Raw genomic sequence first — 15,324 nt, 5'->3', positions numbered from 1 at the left:
TGACTCACTTGCTCAGGCTGCACTGATATCTTTGCTGTTTCTTCTCCCAGAATGCTCTTTCCCCAAACTTCCACAGACTTCAATCCCTCAGGTTTCTGCTCCAATGTCACCTTATCACAGAAGTTTCTGTGATCATCCCAAATAAGGTAGCAACCCTTCCTATCTCCTAATCCATTTTATCTCTAATTTATATATAAATATATGTTTACTCATCCATTTATTCACCACCTTTCTCTTCCAAGGACATTGTTCTGTTTATTATTCCATTCTCCAACACTTAGTACAGGTACCTGGTGTGTTGTAGGCACTCAGTATACATTGGATAAATGAACGGATAAATGTTCAATAATTAGCTGTTAATGAAGGGAATTAGTATGTTACTTTCCAGAACATCAGAGCTAAACCGAATTTCTCAATTGCCAAACAATCCATTTTCCAGGATGTGTTAAGAGAAAATTAATTCATTGAGTCATATCCACAAAAGAAGGTGAAATGTTCCAAGGAGAAATTCTAATATTAAAGTTGACCCAACTGAGTTTGAGCAGAGCCATGTTTAATTTCAAGATTTCTGTTTTAAGAAAGATTTTGACTGAGATATAGATACTTGAAACTCATTCCCACAAATCTGGAATGCCTAAGCATTCATCCTAGTTTGGATTTTTTCCAGACATTACTCAATCATGACAGGTGGGTCCTTTTTGATCCTGATGCCCTTCCTTGTGACAACTTGGCATGACAGGCATGTGCATCATTCTTCATTCTCTGGTGACTGTCCTGTTAATATACAGCAGTAAGTAAATAATCAGACTGCTGGTTTGAAAAGCAAACTAAAAAGGATTAAAGACTTAGGAATACATCTTAATTCAAATAAGATGCTAAGTCCTATTTGCTCCAAAAAGGTGAGGAGGTGAAGGGGCACAGTGGTACTCCTACTATCAGAAGTTTTAACAGCATCAGGCAGGTTGTTGAAAGTCAACCTTGTGTTGAAGGACAGTTCAGTCACTCAGTTATGTCCAACTCTTTGTGACCCCATGGACTGCAGCACACCAGGCTTCCCTGTCCATCACCAAATCCCAGAGCTTACTCAAACTCATGTCCATCAAGTTGGTGATGTCATCCAACCATCTCATCCTCTGTCATCCCCTTCTCCTCCCACCTTCAATCTTTCCCAGCATCAGGGTCTTTTCCAATGAGTCAGTTCTTCCCATCAGGTGGCCAAAGTATTGGAGTTTCAGCTTCAGCATCAGTCCTTCCAATGAATATTCAGGACTAATTTCCTTTAGGATGGACTGGTTTGATGTCTTTGTAAAAGCATCAATTCTTTGGCGCTCAGCTTTCTTTATAGTCCAACTCTCACATCCATATATGACCACTGGAAAAACCATAGCCTTGACTAAACAGACCTTTGTTGGCAAAGTAATGTCTCTGCTTTTTAATATGCTGTCTAGGTGGTCATAGGTTTTCTTCCAAGGAGCAGGCATCTTTTAATTTCATGGCTGCAGTCACCATATGCAGTGATTTTGGAGCCCAACAACATCAAGTCTTTCACTGTTTCCATTGTTTCCCCATCTATTTGCCTTGAAGTGATGGGACCAGATGCCATGATCTTAGTTTTCTGAATGTTGAATTTTAAGCCAACTTTTCTACTCTCCTCTTTCACTTTCATCAAGAGGCTCTTTAGTTCTTCTTTGCTTTCTGCCATAAGGCACCAAAAACCACTGATTTACTGAAATAGCCTCCTAACTGTCTTTCTTGCTGCCCCTTCCCCAATCCCCACCTTCAAAAACAAACAAACAAACTCATAGAAAGAGATCCAATTTGTGTTTTTCAGAGATGGGGGTGGGAAAGGGGGAATAAGATGAAGATGGTTTAAAAGGTACAAACTTCCAGGTATATGTAAATAAGTACTAGGGATGTAATGTACAACATGATAAATATAATGAACACTGCTGTATGTTATATATAAAAGTAAATTATAAGTGGATCACAGGGAAAATTTTTTTCTATTTCCTTAATTTTATATTTATATGGAATGATGGATGTTCACTAAACTTGTGATAATCATTTCATGGTGTATGTAAATCAAGTCATTATCTGTACACTTCAAACTTATATAGTGCTGTCAGTTCAGTAGCTCAGTCATGTCCGACTCTTTGTGACCCCATGAACCACAGCATGCCAGGCCTCCCTATCCATCACCAACTCCTGGAGTCCACCCAAACCCATGTCCATTGAGTTGGTGATGCCATCCAACCATCTCATCCTCTGTTGTTCCCTTCTCCTCCTGCCCTCAATCTTTCCCAGCATCAGGTGGCCAAAGTATTGGAGTTTCATCTTCAACATCAGTCCTTCCAGTGAACACCCAGGACTGATCTCCTTCAGGATGGACTGGTTGGATCTCCTTGCAGTCCAAGGGACTCTCAAGAGTCTTCTCCAACACCACAGTTCAAAAGCATCATTTCTTCGGCACTCAGCTTTCTTCACAGTCCAACTCTCACATCCATACATGACTACTGGAAAAACCATAGCCTTGACTAGACGGACCTTTGTTGGCAAAGTAATGTCTCTGCTTTTCAATCTGCTATCTAAGTTGGTCATAACTTTTCTTCCAAAGAGTAAGCGTCTTTTAATTTCATGGCTGCAATCACCATCTGCAGTGATTTTGGAACTCAGAAAAATAAAGTCTGCCACTGTTTCTACTGTTGCCCCATCTATTTGCCATGAAGTGATGGGACCAGATGCCATGATCTTAGTTTTCTGAATGTTGAGCTTTAAGCCAACTTTTTCACACTCCTCTTTCACTTTCATCAAGAGGCTCTTTAATTCTTCACTTTCTGCCATAAGGATGGTGTCATTTGCATATCTGAGGTTATTGATATTTCTCCTGGAAATCTTGATTCTAGCTTGTGCTTCTTCCAGCCCAGTGTTTCTCATGATGTACTCTGCATATAAGTTAAATAAGTGGGGTGACGATATACAGCCTTGACGTACTCCTTTTCCTATTTGGAACCAGTCTGTTCCATGTCCAGTTCTAACTGTTGCTTCCTGACCTGCATACAGGTTTCTCAAGAGTCAGGTCAGGTGGTCTGGTATTCCCATCTCTTTCAGAATTGTCCACATATAGTGCTGTAAGTCAGTTATATCTCAATTAAACCTGAAGAAAAAATAAAGATTTTCTCTTCATTGGTTTGGGGCAATTTTATTACAGTGTGCCTCTGTGTAGTATTTTTCATGCATCTTTTGCTGGTGTTCATTGAATTTCTTGGATCTATGAGGTTATATTTTTAATTAATTTTGGAAAATTTTAGGACTTTATTCTTTACATACTTTTTCTGTCCCCTCTGCTCTTCTTTGGGGTTTCGATTTCCTGCATATTAGGTCACACAAAATTGTTCTACAGCTCATATATGCTCTTTTTATTTTTGGAGATTCCTTTTCCCTTTTTCATTTTCTTAGTTTCTATTGCTAGGACTTTAAGTCATTAATGTTTTTCTTCTGCAGTGTCTAGTCATTAATCCCATCAGGTGTATTTTTTACTTTGGGTGAACGTTCCATGTCTCTGATCAACTTTTTTTAACATATGGAGTGCAGCTTTTAATAACTTTTTTTTAGCATTATTCTCTCCTAATTCTAACATGTATGTCCTTTCTGGGTCAATTTCCATTGACTGATTATTATGGGTCCTGTTTTTCTGCTTAAAAAAAATAACATTCTTATTGAGATATAATTGACACACCGCAGAATACACGATTTAAAGTGTACAGTTAAATGTTCTTTTTAAATGATACTTACAGGCTTGTGCAACCATCACTACAATCAGTTTTAGAACATTTTCAGCACCCCAAACACTCCTTAGCAGTCATTGCCTTTTTTTCTCCCAGTCATATCCCCCACCCCACCAGCCTTAGGCAACCACTAATCTACTTTGTATTTCACTTGCCTATTATGGACATTATCTACAAATGAGATCATACAACACATGGTCCTTTGTGACTGGCTCTTTTCACTTAGCATATGTTTTTCAAGGTTCTTCCATGTTGTAGTATGTACCTCTGCTTTCTTTTTATGCCTAGTCATTTTTTGGGGGGGTGGGTAACAGACATTGTGAATTTTACCTTATTAGGTTTATTTATTTTTAGGGTTTTATTATTATTATTCCTATGAATCTTCTTTATCTTTGTACTGAAATACAGTTACTAGGAAACAATTTGATTTTTCATTGTCTTCCTTTAATGATTAATTGGGTATGGAGTGGTACTAAGTCCAGGGCTACTTATTCCCCACAACCTTCCTGTGTATTCCATGCCCTGTGAATTATGAGTTTTTCCAATCGACCTATGTGCCAGGCCTTTTTGTTTTTTTGACGTGTACACACTGCTATATTTATTTATTATTTACTTATTTTTGGCTGTGCTGGGTCTTCGTTGCTGTGTGGGCTTTCTCGTTCCAGGTGCACGGGCTTCAGTAGTTGCAGCACTTGGGAGTTGTGGTGCACAGGCTTAGCTGCTCAGCAGCATGTGGAATCTTCCCAGACCAGAAATAGAACCCATGTACCCTGCATTGGCAGGTGGATTCTTATCCACTGGACAAACCAGGGAAATCCCAGGGGTTGTATCTGTGATACCATTTTGACAGTGGTATCAACACAATTTGCCAGTGACAAAGGAGAATCAAGCATGATATATCTGCTCTTTGGCTTGCATGACAAACTTGGTGTAATGGTGCCATTGGTTGAGATGTGGGTGACAGGAGGGTGTTTGAGTTAGAGAGATTCAAGAAATCTGTTTGGATGGGTTAAATCTGAGATGGCTTATGAGACATCCATGTGAAAATGTGCAACAAGCCATAGCATATATGATTCTGGTGACATCTAGGCCAGAGGCCTAAATTACTGAATCTTACAAATATTTGCAATAATTAAGGCTAGGAGACAAGATGAAGTCACCTAGGGACAAAATACTGGCTATAAAAGTAAGGGGGCCAGGATCATGGCCAAGCATACACCAATGTTTGGAAATGATGAAAGGGGAGCAGTAGAGTTACAGGAGAAAACCAAGAGAGTGAGGGCAAGAAACTGTGGAATATGCTGAGTGGTCACAGGAAGGGGTAGAGAAGTAACTGCTGGTTTGGGAAGATTGTTAATCATCAGTAATCTGGTTAAGAGAGGTCTCAGAGACAGGGAGTCTAGGAGACAGATAGAAGCCAAAGTGAATTAAGTCAAATATGCCTTAGGAAGTCTCTGATGGCCCACAGGCTAGGACTTGAAGCTTTCACTGCTGGTGCCTAGGTTCAATCCTTGGTCAGGGAACTAAGATCCTGCAATATGCCGATGGCACAGCAGATTAAAAAAAAAAGTTAAATATGCTCTGGGTTGTGAGAAAGTAGAGACTGAAGAGAGCCAGAAGATTGGCTTTGTGGAGGAGCATAACAGTGGAGTGATGCCTAGAGTAGTAGAAAGAAAGAAAAGGAAGTCACTCAGTCATGTCCAACTCTTTGCAACCCCATGGACTGTAGCCTACCAGGGCCCTCCATCCATGGGATTTTCCAGGCAAGAGTACTGGAGTGGGATGCCATTTCCTCCTCCAGAGGATCTTCCCAACCCAGGGATCCCAGGGAAGCTATAGAGTAGTATATGGGGTCAAAATTCACAAGTAAACATGCCTGTGGATGTTGTCAACACAGTCCATCAAACAACCTAGATGGCTATCAGTAGGGGAAAAAAAATTGAAGTCGCTCAGTCGTGTCCAACTCTTCGCGACCCCATGGACTGTAGCCTACCAGGCTCCTCCTTCCATGGGATTTTCCAGGCAAGAGTACTGCAGTGGGTTGCCATTTCCTTCTCCAATCAGTAGGGTAACAGCTGAACAATTAGACATTTATTCCACGGAATACCATGAATCAATTAAAAAGGCTACATTAAACCACTGTCCATTATATATTAGTAACTTTTGAAAGTATAAAAACAATACTTGATACGGGGAGGGAGGAGGGTTCAGGATGGGGAACACGTGTATACCTGTGGCGGATTCACGTTGACATATGGCAAAACCAATACAATATTGTAAAGTTAAAAAATAAAATAAATTAAAAAGGAGAACTAAAAAAAAAAAACAAAACCAATACTTGAAAAAAAGTAAATGATGGGTGGATTGTATCAATATTAAATATATCAATATTCTGAGTGTAATATTTTACTATAGTTTGATAATATGTTACCTTTAGGGGGAAGTGTTTAAGTACATAGAATTTCTCTGTATTATTTCTCAAAACTACACGTGAGTCCACATCTCACGTGTTGAATAAAAAAATATTTCCACTATGTACATAATTGGGGTTTCTTGCCCCCCCCCCCAGAGAACATTTATCTTGCCATCAAAAAAAATTTTTTTCACTTTGTGAATAAAACGAAGCGAGGGTGGGATGGGGAATCTCAATCTGGTTTCCCCTGGCTATTGGGATAGACAGCTTTGAAGGCTTCCAGGACCACCCCAGGCTCAAGGGTCTTGGGTCGCCCCTCCCTAGGAGTGTGCGGGAACTACAAATTGCTAACGGGGGCGGTCCCTCTCCCCACCTCGGTGGTCCACGTCTTATTAGCCCAGAAGATAACGCCTCTAGCTGTCGGAGCTGGACCGAATTGAAGAATTTTCGCCCTTTTCCGCTCAGCGAGGGAAAGACTCTCTCTCGCCCATCCGTCCGCGGTTCCCTCAGACAATCATGCCTTGGCTGAGCATCCTCTGCTTCCCGCGCCCTCCTGGGAGGATGCCACGCTCTCTCTCATTGCTCCAATGACCCAGAAGCTGGGCTAGCAGGACTGGCCGCGTTTTCTGGGCAGGGTGAATCATTTCCGGTCACAGGCTCCCTCCCCCGGAAGTGAGGCCTGATGTAAACACCGGAGCAGGGCGTCAAGGCTCGGGAGGTCAGAAAGCCGGGCCGCGGGCGGCACCGAGAACTGGAGCTGGGATCGGGGACGCACAGAGGTCAGGTCAGTGCAGGAGCAGGGATCTGGGGCATGGTCCCAAAATTGGTTGCGGTCTAGGAGACAAAGGGGTCTTTTGAGCAGGAGTTCTGGTTGATGGAAGGTATCTAGGACAAGCATCTTAAGTAGGTGCTGGCATTGGGAAGAGTATGAGGGTGGTCGTGGACGTAAGGGGTGGGAGAGCTATGTGTGAGGAATCCCTGGGCAGGGTTCTTGGGTGGGGGAATCTCCAACGAATGGGTCTTTGTTGTGGAGGAGGCAGTCCAGTGGAGGTGGTGTGGAGAGGTGAGGGGGACATTTGAAGGGTGGGAAGAGGGTGTGCCTGGGCAAAGATTTGGGGAAGATGGGTGTTTAAAGGGAATATGGGGACTCTAGGGCAAGAATATTAGGGGAATCTGGGCCAGGTATCTTGCTGGGGGGATTGAGTAGTCCCAGGTAGGAGTTTTGGAAAGTCTGTGTCCTGGGCAAGGGTCTTGAGGCAGTAGGGTCCCCTGGGGCAGGGTCTTGGGGAGAGGATAGGGAGTCTGGAAGAGGGATCTTAAGGGGTATGAAATTCCTGAGGGTAGGTCCCAGCCAACCCATGTCAAAGTCAGGGATAGCTGAACACTTGCAAGGGTGTGTCCCAGGGGTGGGGCATCTGGGTGATAAGGGAATTCTGAACTAGTGTCTTTAGGGCATACAGGGATCTGGGGGAAGGTCCAGGTTGTCCATGATGAGGCAGAAGTTAGCATGTCATGAGAGGGGTTGTCTGGAGGTAGGAATGGGATCCTGGAGGTATTTCAGGAAGCCTGTGAGGACAGAAGGTGTGAGAGCTTGGGAGTGATAGAATAGGTTGGAGTAGAAGGACATGGAAGGAGAGCTCCTCAGAATGGTGGACCAACTATAGCAGGTCTCAGGGCCAGGTCGGGGAGGTGCAGAAGGAGGTGGGTGCTTGAGCTCCCTTTCCCATTTATTGACAGGCAGACTTAGGTGCTAGGTCCAGGTGTAAGAAGAGAAGTGGGTATGGGGTGGTTCCAGGCCATGTTGGGCACTAGGGTCAGGATTGGCTGGGGGTAAAGAGGAGACATCACTGAAATACCCCCTACCTCATTATTTCCTGAGAAACAGTCAGGGCCAGGGAGTAAGGAGGTGGGGCAGGGGTGGTCGAGGTCGGGATAGGCACACAGAGTTGGGGTCAACCAAGTGTGAGAAGATGGGAATGTTCCTGGCCATGCTCCTTGGGGTCTTGGGAGCTTAGACTGGAGACCCTAGGATTCTTCCCCTGATTTTGTCTTCTCTGCAATACTGCTGGGGTTAGGTAGCAGAATGGAAGGAGGAGGAAGTAATCAGTTGAGGATGGGAGTTCTAGGACTCAGAGAACAGACCAAAGGACTCTTCCCAACCCTACCCCCATTTATGTCCAGGGAAGTAATCCTGGACCATGACTCAGCAGCCACTTCGAGGTGTGACCAGTCTGCGTTTCAACCAAGACCAGAGTGAGAGAGGCTTGTGCCTATGCCCTTTTGGGAGCGGGGGGAGGGAGAGAATGGCCACAGGTGGATGTTAAGCCCCTAGCTTCCCACTTGGGCATCCTTTGAGGCAGTCCGGATTCCTCCCATCCCCAGGCTGCTTTTGCTGTGCTATGGAGACAGGTGTGCGCATCTACAACGTGGAGCCATTGATGGAGAAGGGGCATCTGGGTGAGCTGTCGGTGGGGGAGGTGCAATGGGCAGAAGGGATGGGTTGGGAATTGGCACCCATCCGTACTGATACCCTGGTCCTTGTCCAGACCATGAGCAGGTGGGCAGCATGGGCCTGGTGGAAATGCTGCACCGCTCCAACCTGCTGGCCCTGGTGGGCGGTGGTAGCAGCCCCAAGTTCTCAGAGATCTCAGGTAAGTGTCCTCATCCCATCCCACCCTTGGCCCAGACTCCCTAGAATCCTGGCCTCCCAGAGGCACTGGCAAATGAAGAGTAACTCAGAGTCACACAGTGAGGCTTACAAGTCCTGGATCTCATTGCTTGAGAAGCTTGGTGTTTTGTCTTCATTTAACAAACACTTGTTGAATGCCTCCTGTATGACATGTCCTTACCTATAGAGCGCTTGCTGTGATCCTGGTGCTGTCCTAACCACTTTACATGTATTAACTCATTTAATACTCATAATAACTATGTGTGGTAGGAAGTATCATTATTCCCGTTTTTACAGATGAAGAAACTGAGGCCCAAAGAGGTTAAGTGATTTATCCAAGGTCACACAATCAATAGGTTTTAAAATCTTGGGGCAGTCTCCCCATTGCACTCTTGCTTTGAGTCTCAAGCACCATCTTGTTTTAAGGGTTTTTGTTTATCCCACTGGGGCATGGCAAGAGAAGCCCTAGGATTCCTCACAGAAATATTCTGGGGGTGTATAGACTGGGACCCTGGAAGCAGATATGGTTACTGATGGGAAGTTCCAGGCCTGGATATGAGTCCCTGCTTGGTTGCTGATGGGTTGTGAGGTCCTTGGCCAGGTAGCCAGCCCCTTCGAGCCTCAGCTTCCTCATCTGTAAATGAGTATAACAGTTCTAGAACCTGTCTCCTGAGGAATCACAAGTGGTCATGCTGTGTGAGGATCACATGGGGTGCTAGCAAAAGGTTAAGCAAGTGGTTGAGGTCCCATGGGGAGTAGGGGTAGGTCTTGTGTCACCAGGGCTGCCCCTCACCCTACACTTTGGCCCCGACAACACACCCACCTGCCAAGCAGTGCTGATCTGGGACGATGCCCGGGAGGGCAAGGACTCCAAGGACAAGCTGGTGCTGGAGTTCACCTTCACCAAGCCAGTGCTGGCTGTGCGCATGCGCCATGACAAGTGAGCCTGAGGTGGACTGGGGTTGGGGGAGGTAGGAAGTCCCCCCAGCAGGAGAGAGGGTTCATCCTGCATGGGTACCCTGCCCTCTCTCATGACCATCCTGTGTTGTGTGATGCCCACAGAATCGTGATCGTGCTGAAGAACCGCATCTATGTGTACTCCTTCCCTGACAATCCCCGAAAGCTGTTTGAATTTGACACCCGGGACAACCCCAAGGGTGAGAGGACCCTGAGATGCAGATGTAATGGCAGGAGGTAGTGGATGGGGAAGAGGGACATGCACAAAGGCACTGGGAAAGAGGCAGGGAGGGAGTCTGCATAGAGATGCTCTGATGGGCTGAGACTCCCAGTGTATCCATTTTCCCATCCCTTAGCCAGTTCTCTCTCTCCACTCTTGGCCCTGTCCCACCCCTGGCTATCTGAGATCACAGAGCAAAAAGGCTCAGTAAGGACATTTGCAGGTATGCCAGGGACTCCTGGGCCTCCTGGAACTGCCACAAATGCATTGGGAGGTAGAGAATCTGCCTTGATGGTGGGGAGCACAGTTGAGGACAAGCCCCCTGTGGGTTCTGTGGGTAACATGTATCATAGAAGGTTGAAGTCCAGCCTTTATCCAGCTCTGTCCATCTGAGACCCTGCCTGGCCCCATCGTCTTCTTTACCAGCCCACCCCCTTCACACCTTAGGGCTCTGTGACCTCTGTCCCAGCCTGGAGAAACAGCTGCTAGTGTTCCCAGGACACAAGTGCGGGAGCCTCCAACTTGTGGTGAGCTGTCCCGTGGGCAGGGATGGGTAGGTGGACCGGCTCTCCCTGTGGACTCTTGGCCACTGACCTCCTTACTACCTGCTCTAAGCCTGAACTGCTCCTTCTACCACAGGACCTGGCAAGCACAAAGCCTGGTACTTCCTCTGCTCCGTTTACCATCAATGCACATCAGAGCGATGTGGCGTGTGTGTCTCTGAACCAGCCAGGCACAGTAGTGGCCTCGGCCTCTCAGAAGGGCACACTTATTCGCCTTTTTGACACACAGTCCAAGGAGAAACTGGTGGAACTGCGTCGAGGCACCGACCCTGCCACCCTCTACTGGTAAGCACAGGGCATGGGTGGTGGGCTCTTGACCCCACGCCCAGCATGACATGTGGGCATCACTGCTGGTCTGTCTTTCAGCATCAACTTTAGCCATGATTCCTCCTTCCTGTGTGCATCCAGTGATAAGGGCACAGTCCATATCTTTGCTCTCAAGGATACCCGCCTGAACCGCCGTTCTGCGTGAGTACCTCCTGCCCTACCCTGCCTTACCCCCATCATCCCCCTGCACATATACCACACCTGAGCTTAGCCAGTATTGCCTGCAGGCTGGCTCGCGTGGGCAAGGTGGGGCCTATGATTGGGCAGTATGTGGACTCTCAGTGGAGCCTGGCAAGCTTCACCGTGCCTGCTGAGTCAGCCTGCATCTGTGCTTTTGGTCGAAATACTTCCAAGAATGTCAACTCTGTCATTGGTGAGTAGGAATAGCCCTTGATTGGGGGTACTGCATGGGCGGAGGCCTGCAAATTGGACCTGAAAGAATTTTAGGTCATGGGAGGCCTGAGGGAGCAAAAATGGATGGGTCACTTCCATCATCAGTGAAGTGAAGTGAAGTCGCTCAGTCGTGTCCGACTCTTGGCGACGCCATGGACTGTAGCCTGCCAGGCTCCTCTGTCCATGGGATTTTCCAGGCAAGAATACTGAAGTGGGTTGCCATTTCCTTCTCCAGGGGATCTTCCCAACCCAGAAGAGATGTGGGCAAAGGCCTGGAGGTAGACCCTAGGCTATGGGACACCTGAGAGGATTAGAATGTGGCTTTGGCAGCCTCTAACCTTTTCCAATCCTCCCCTCTCTTCCAGCCATCTGTGTAGATGGGACCTTCCACAAATATGTCTTCACTCCTGATGGAAACTGCAACCGAGAGGCTTTTGATGTGTACCTTGACATCTGTGATGATGATGACTTTTAAGCACCCTGTGGGTTGTGCTAGGGACCTTCAGTGGCAGATTGCAAAGCCCGTGTAGGGGTGGGAGTGCTGTGGAAGCCGCCACCCAGGAAGCATTAATGGAGCGGGCGCCCACTTTGCCCCAAGCACTTCCTGATGACTGTGTGCCTGCAGGGCCAGGCCAGGGACTCAGGGACCCAGACAGTGGACCCCCTGGAGCTCCCAGCCTGAAGAAAACTGCTAAGGACCCAGAGTGGGTGCCCTAATCCAACCTGTGGGGATTTTTAAAAAACTTCCCAGAAAAAGACTCTGATGTGATGAATATAAATAATAAAAGGCCCTTAATAGTATTTATGACTGGACCTTGGGAGTGGGGCCTAGAGAAGATGAGGCTGAAAAGGCCCTGCAGGAGTTTCCTGAAAGGTGTGACCCTCTTGGACCTTGACGGGAAGGAAGTGGCATCTTGCGCAGGTCCTTCTGACAGTCTCTGCGTGTTCTTAAGGTCTGGCTACAGGGTGCCAGAACAGCCAGCATGTCCCTCAACCGGCCCTGTGGCGCCCCCGCGTGGGGGTGGATGGGAATGTCTCGCCCCATGGCGCAGACTTAATTTCCCGGCAGCCCCTGCCAGCCTACAGTTCCGGTTTGTTGCCCGCACTTCCGGTCACGTGCATCGGTGCACATGCGCAGCCGCTGGGTCTTCCGGGTAGCGGCTGAAGGGTCCAGACTTCATTTCCCGGTGTGCCCCGTGTTGGCGCGGGGTGGTACGGGTGTTGTAGTCCGACCGCTTCTCTGGTCCAGCTACATCGACAGGCAGGATGTCGGAGGTGCGGCTGCCACCGCTACGCGCCTTGGACGACTTCGTTTTGGGGTCCGCGCGTCTGGTGGCCCCGGATCCTTGCGACCCGCAGCGATGGTGCCACCGCGTCATCAACAACCTCCTCTACTACCAAACCAACTACCTTATCTGCTTCGGCCTTGGTCTCGCTTTGGCCGGGTGAGGGAGGGAGGGAGGCGCCGGTTGGCCGGGGATGCCCACTGGCATGGAGGGTGGGCCCGCGGGATTTTTAGAGGGATGAAGACCTTGAAGGGCGAATTCAGTAGTATGAGGAACTGAGGGGGGAACTGGGTGACAGAAGCCCTCGAAGAGGGCTGGGCCTTTGCAAAGGTTTAGGGACAGGTTGGGATGGGAGGGGCAGCTGGAATAGGTCCTGCGAGGGTAGGGTTAAGTGTGGATCTGAAGATAAGGAGGGCCTAAAATTGGGACATGACTGCCTGAGGGGTGATGGGACCAGCTTTAGGTGGCCTTGAACAATTTACTGCAGAGACAGGGGCTGGACTTGGTCAAGTTGAAGAGTGGACTTGTGGAGGATCTGGACTTGGAACCTGGCTATAATTGGAATGCTCCAGGAGCAGGTACTAGTTGGGAAACTTGAGTTATGAGGAAGGACCCAAGGATGAAGGCCTGAGACGAGGGACAGTTGGAGAACCTGGAGGAAGGTCTTGGTCAGGATTGGAAGTTAAGAGTGGTACTGAAAGCCTGGAAGGGGTTCTAGCAATGATGGAGGGAGGAATCTGTAGGAAATGGGAGCCTGGAGGGGGAATTTCAAGGAAAGGAAGTCTGGAAAGGACTCTGGGCTTGGAGAGTGGGAAATGTATGGAAATAGGACTGGAAGAGGAATTTGCAAGGGCTGGGCCTTTGCAAAGAGTGGGTTTGGGGTCAGGCTTGGAATGGGGAGGTGCAGCTGGAGTGGGTTCTGCGGGGAGCCCAGGGCTCCCAGAAGTTAGAAGACCTGGAGGGTGGACCTCTTGGGAAGGTGGGAGTATTTACCGAGCGGGAGGATCCAGAGCAGGGGTAGAGGTGGGAACAAACCAGAGCTCTTGGGGCCCATCCAGGCTTTGGTGGACGGTGGTCTGGGAGGCCCTCTCCCCGCCAGCCCGGGGGCTAGCTTAGTTCCATTGTCCCCACAGGTACGTGCGCCCGCTGCACACCCTCCTAAGCGCGCTGGTAGTGGCGGTGGCCCTTGGCATGCTGGTGTGCGCGGCTGAGAATCGAGCCGCCGTGCGCCGCTGCCGTCGCAGCCACCCAGCCGCCTGCCTGGCCGCAGTGCTTGCCGTCGGCTTCCTCGTTCTCTGGGCCGCGGGCGGCGCTGGCACCTTCCTGCTCAGCATCGCCGGGCCAGTGCTTCGTGAGTCTTCACTACCCTGAGATAACCGGGAAAACAGCCAGCGCTCGCGAACGGCGCCAGGCCCGCCCTACCCCGGTTCCTGGGCTGAGAGGGGGCTGGGATACTCAGCGGGCAAGGCCACACCCCTCCCTTACAAAGCGCCTTCCCTGGCTTTGAGCCCCTCCCTGGGAACGCCCCTCTTACTACCCGCCTTTCTGGGCGTCACTGCTGGTATGAAGTGCCTTCCGCCGGCCACGTCCCCATTGCTGCGCACCCTTCTGGCCACGCCCCTGTTGTGAAACGTATTATTCCGCCATATTAGCAGGGTTCGGAGGCGACCTGGCTACCGACCATTCCATTGGTCTGCCGGTGTTCCAGTTCCTTTCTCCGGCCCCCCATTAGCTAAAGGCAGATGTCCCATCCCACTGACCCCACTCCTCTCGGTATTGCCCACAGTGATCCTGGTGCATGCGTCACTGCGCCTGCGCAACCTCAAGAACAAGATTGAGAACAAGATCGAGAGCATTGGTCTCAAGCGGACACCAATGGGGCTGCTGCTGGAGGCGCTGGGACAAGAACAGGAGGCTGGATCCTAGGGGCCTGGGATCTGTACCCAAAGGCGTGGAGAATGCCATCCCCACCCCGGCCCGAACCCAGAGCCCTTGCCCAACCCTTAAAATAGGAGCCTCCCACCCAGTTCAAAAGACAACTGCAACCCTTTCCCCAGGTCCCAAACTGGGATATTCCCTCATACCCACCCCCACCTCCCATTTTAGGAAACCAGAGTCTTCCCAGCCCTGAACTTGGACCCAGAGACACATCCAGCCCAAAACTGAGAGTTGGAGACCAGAGCACCATAGTCAACCTCAAACTCTAGGTCCACACCCCCAACCCCAATCTGGGACCCATCTATCCTCCATGCTCAGTCCCAAAGCTGGGGTCTGGGACCAAGGCATTCTCAAATCCTGAACCCTGAACCAAGGCTTTTCCAGACCCTACCCCAGCTTTGAACCCAGGATCCAAGTGTTCTCAGCCCCCATCAGGGTAGAGGATTCAGGTATCCTGACCCCATTGAACCCTTGGTCCCAGGTGACCCCAACACTCACCAGTCCCACTTGCCTCCCTCCAGCTCTGCTTAGGAGTTCTGCCACTTCTCCGAAAAATTCCAGTGACAAGGACCGTGGGGTGGGGTGTGGGGGTAGCCCTGACCAGGAATGGGGCATATATAGCAGTATTGCTGCAACAATAAAGGCTGTTGCATTGCTCAAGTCAATTTGGGCCTCTTGGGTAGTCTGTGTTTTTCAATGGCCAGAAGTAACCTGCTTTTCAATTCTGCTGGAGACTTCTGAGTCTGTCACATATGTGAGCTTAAAAGACTAGCT

The 15,324-nt window shown here is 48.9% G+C and overlaps 2 protein-coding genes across 3 annotated transcripts; both read left to right on the top strand.

The window, feature by feature from the left end:
- Positions 1 to 6,884: 6,884 nt before the first annotated feature.
- WDR45 (WD repeat domain 45) lies at positions 6,885 to 12,127 on the top strand. 2 transcript variants are annotated; one of them, NM_001076151.1, is given in 11 exon segments: positions 6,919 to 6,982; positions 8,380 to 8,451; positions 8,581 to 8,655; positions 8,745 to 8,849; positions 9,701 to 9,806; positions 9,929 to 10,023; positions 10,491 to 10,570; positions 10,683 to 10,891; positions 10,973 to 11,074; positions 11,161 to 11,306; positions 11,692 to 12,127. In NM_001076151.1, coding segments are annotated over 10 exon segments (1,083 nt in total). In that variant the 5' UTR covers positions 6,919 to 6,982; positions 8,380 to 8,396; the 3' UTR covers positions 11,802 to 12,127.
- A 452-nt stretch (positions 12,128 to 12,579) lies between these two features.
- Positions 12,580 to 15,215, top strand: PRAF2 (PRA1 domain family member 2). The gene is made up of 3 exons (NM_001046009.2): positions 12,580 to 12,771; positions 13,746 to 13,963; positions 14,399 to 15,215. The coding sequence occupies exons 1-3, from the start codon at positions 12,593 to 12,595 to the stop codon at positions 14,536 to 14,538; spliced, it is 537 nt and encodes a 178-aa protein (NP_001039474.1). The 5' UTR covers positions 12,580 to 12,592; the 3' UTR covers positions 14,539 to 15,215.
- Positions 15,216 to 15,324: the final 109 nt, after the last annotated feature.

This window comes from Bos taurus, chromosome X (assembly GCF_002263795.3).
Source record: "Bos taurus isolate L1 Dominette 01449 registration number 42190680 breed Hereford chromosome X, ARS-UCD2.0, whole genome shotgun sequence".
In the NCBI taxonomy this organism is placed as follows: Eukaryota; Metazoa; Chordata; class Mammalia; order Artiodactyla; family Bovidae; genus Bos; species Bos taurus.
The sequence above is the reverse complement of the archived record's forward strand: the minus strand, read 5'-3'. Positions and strand labels throughout refer to the sequence as shown.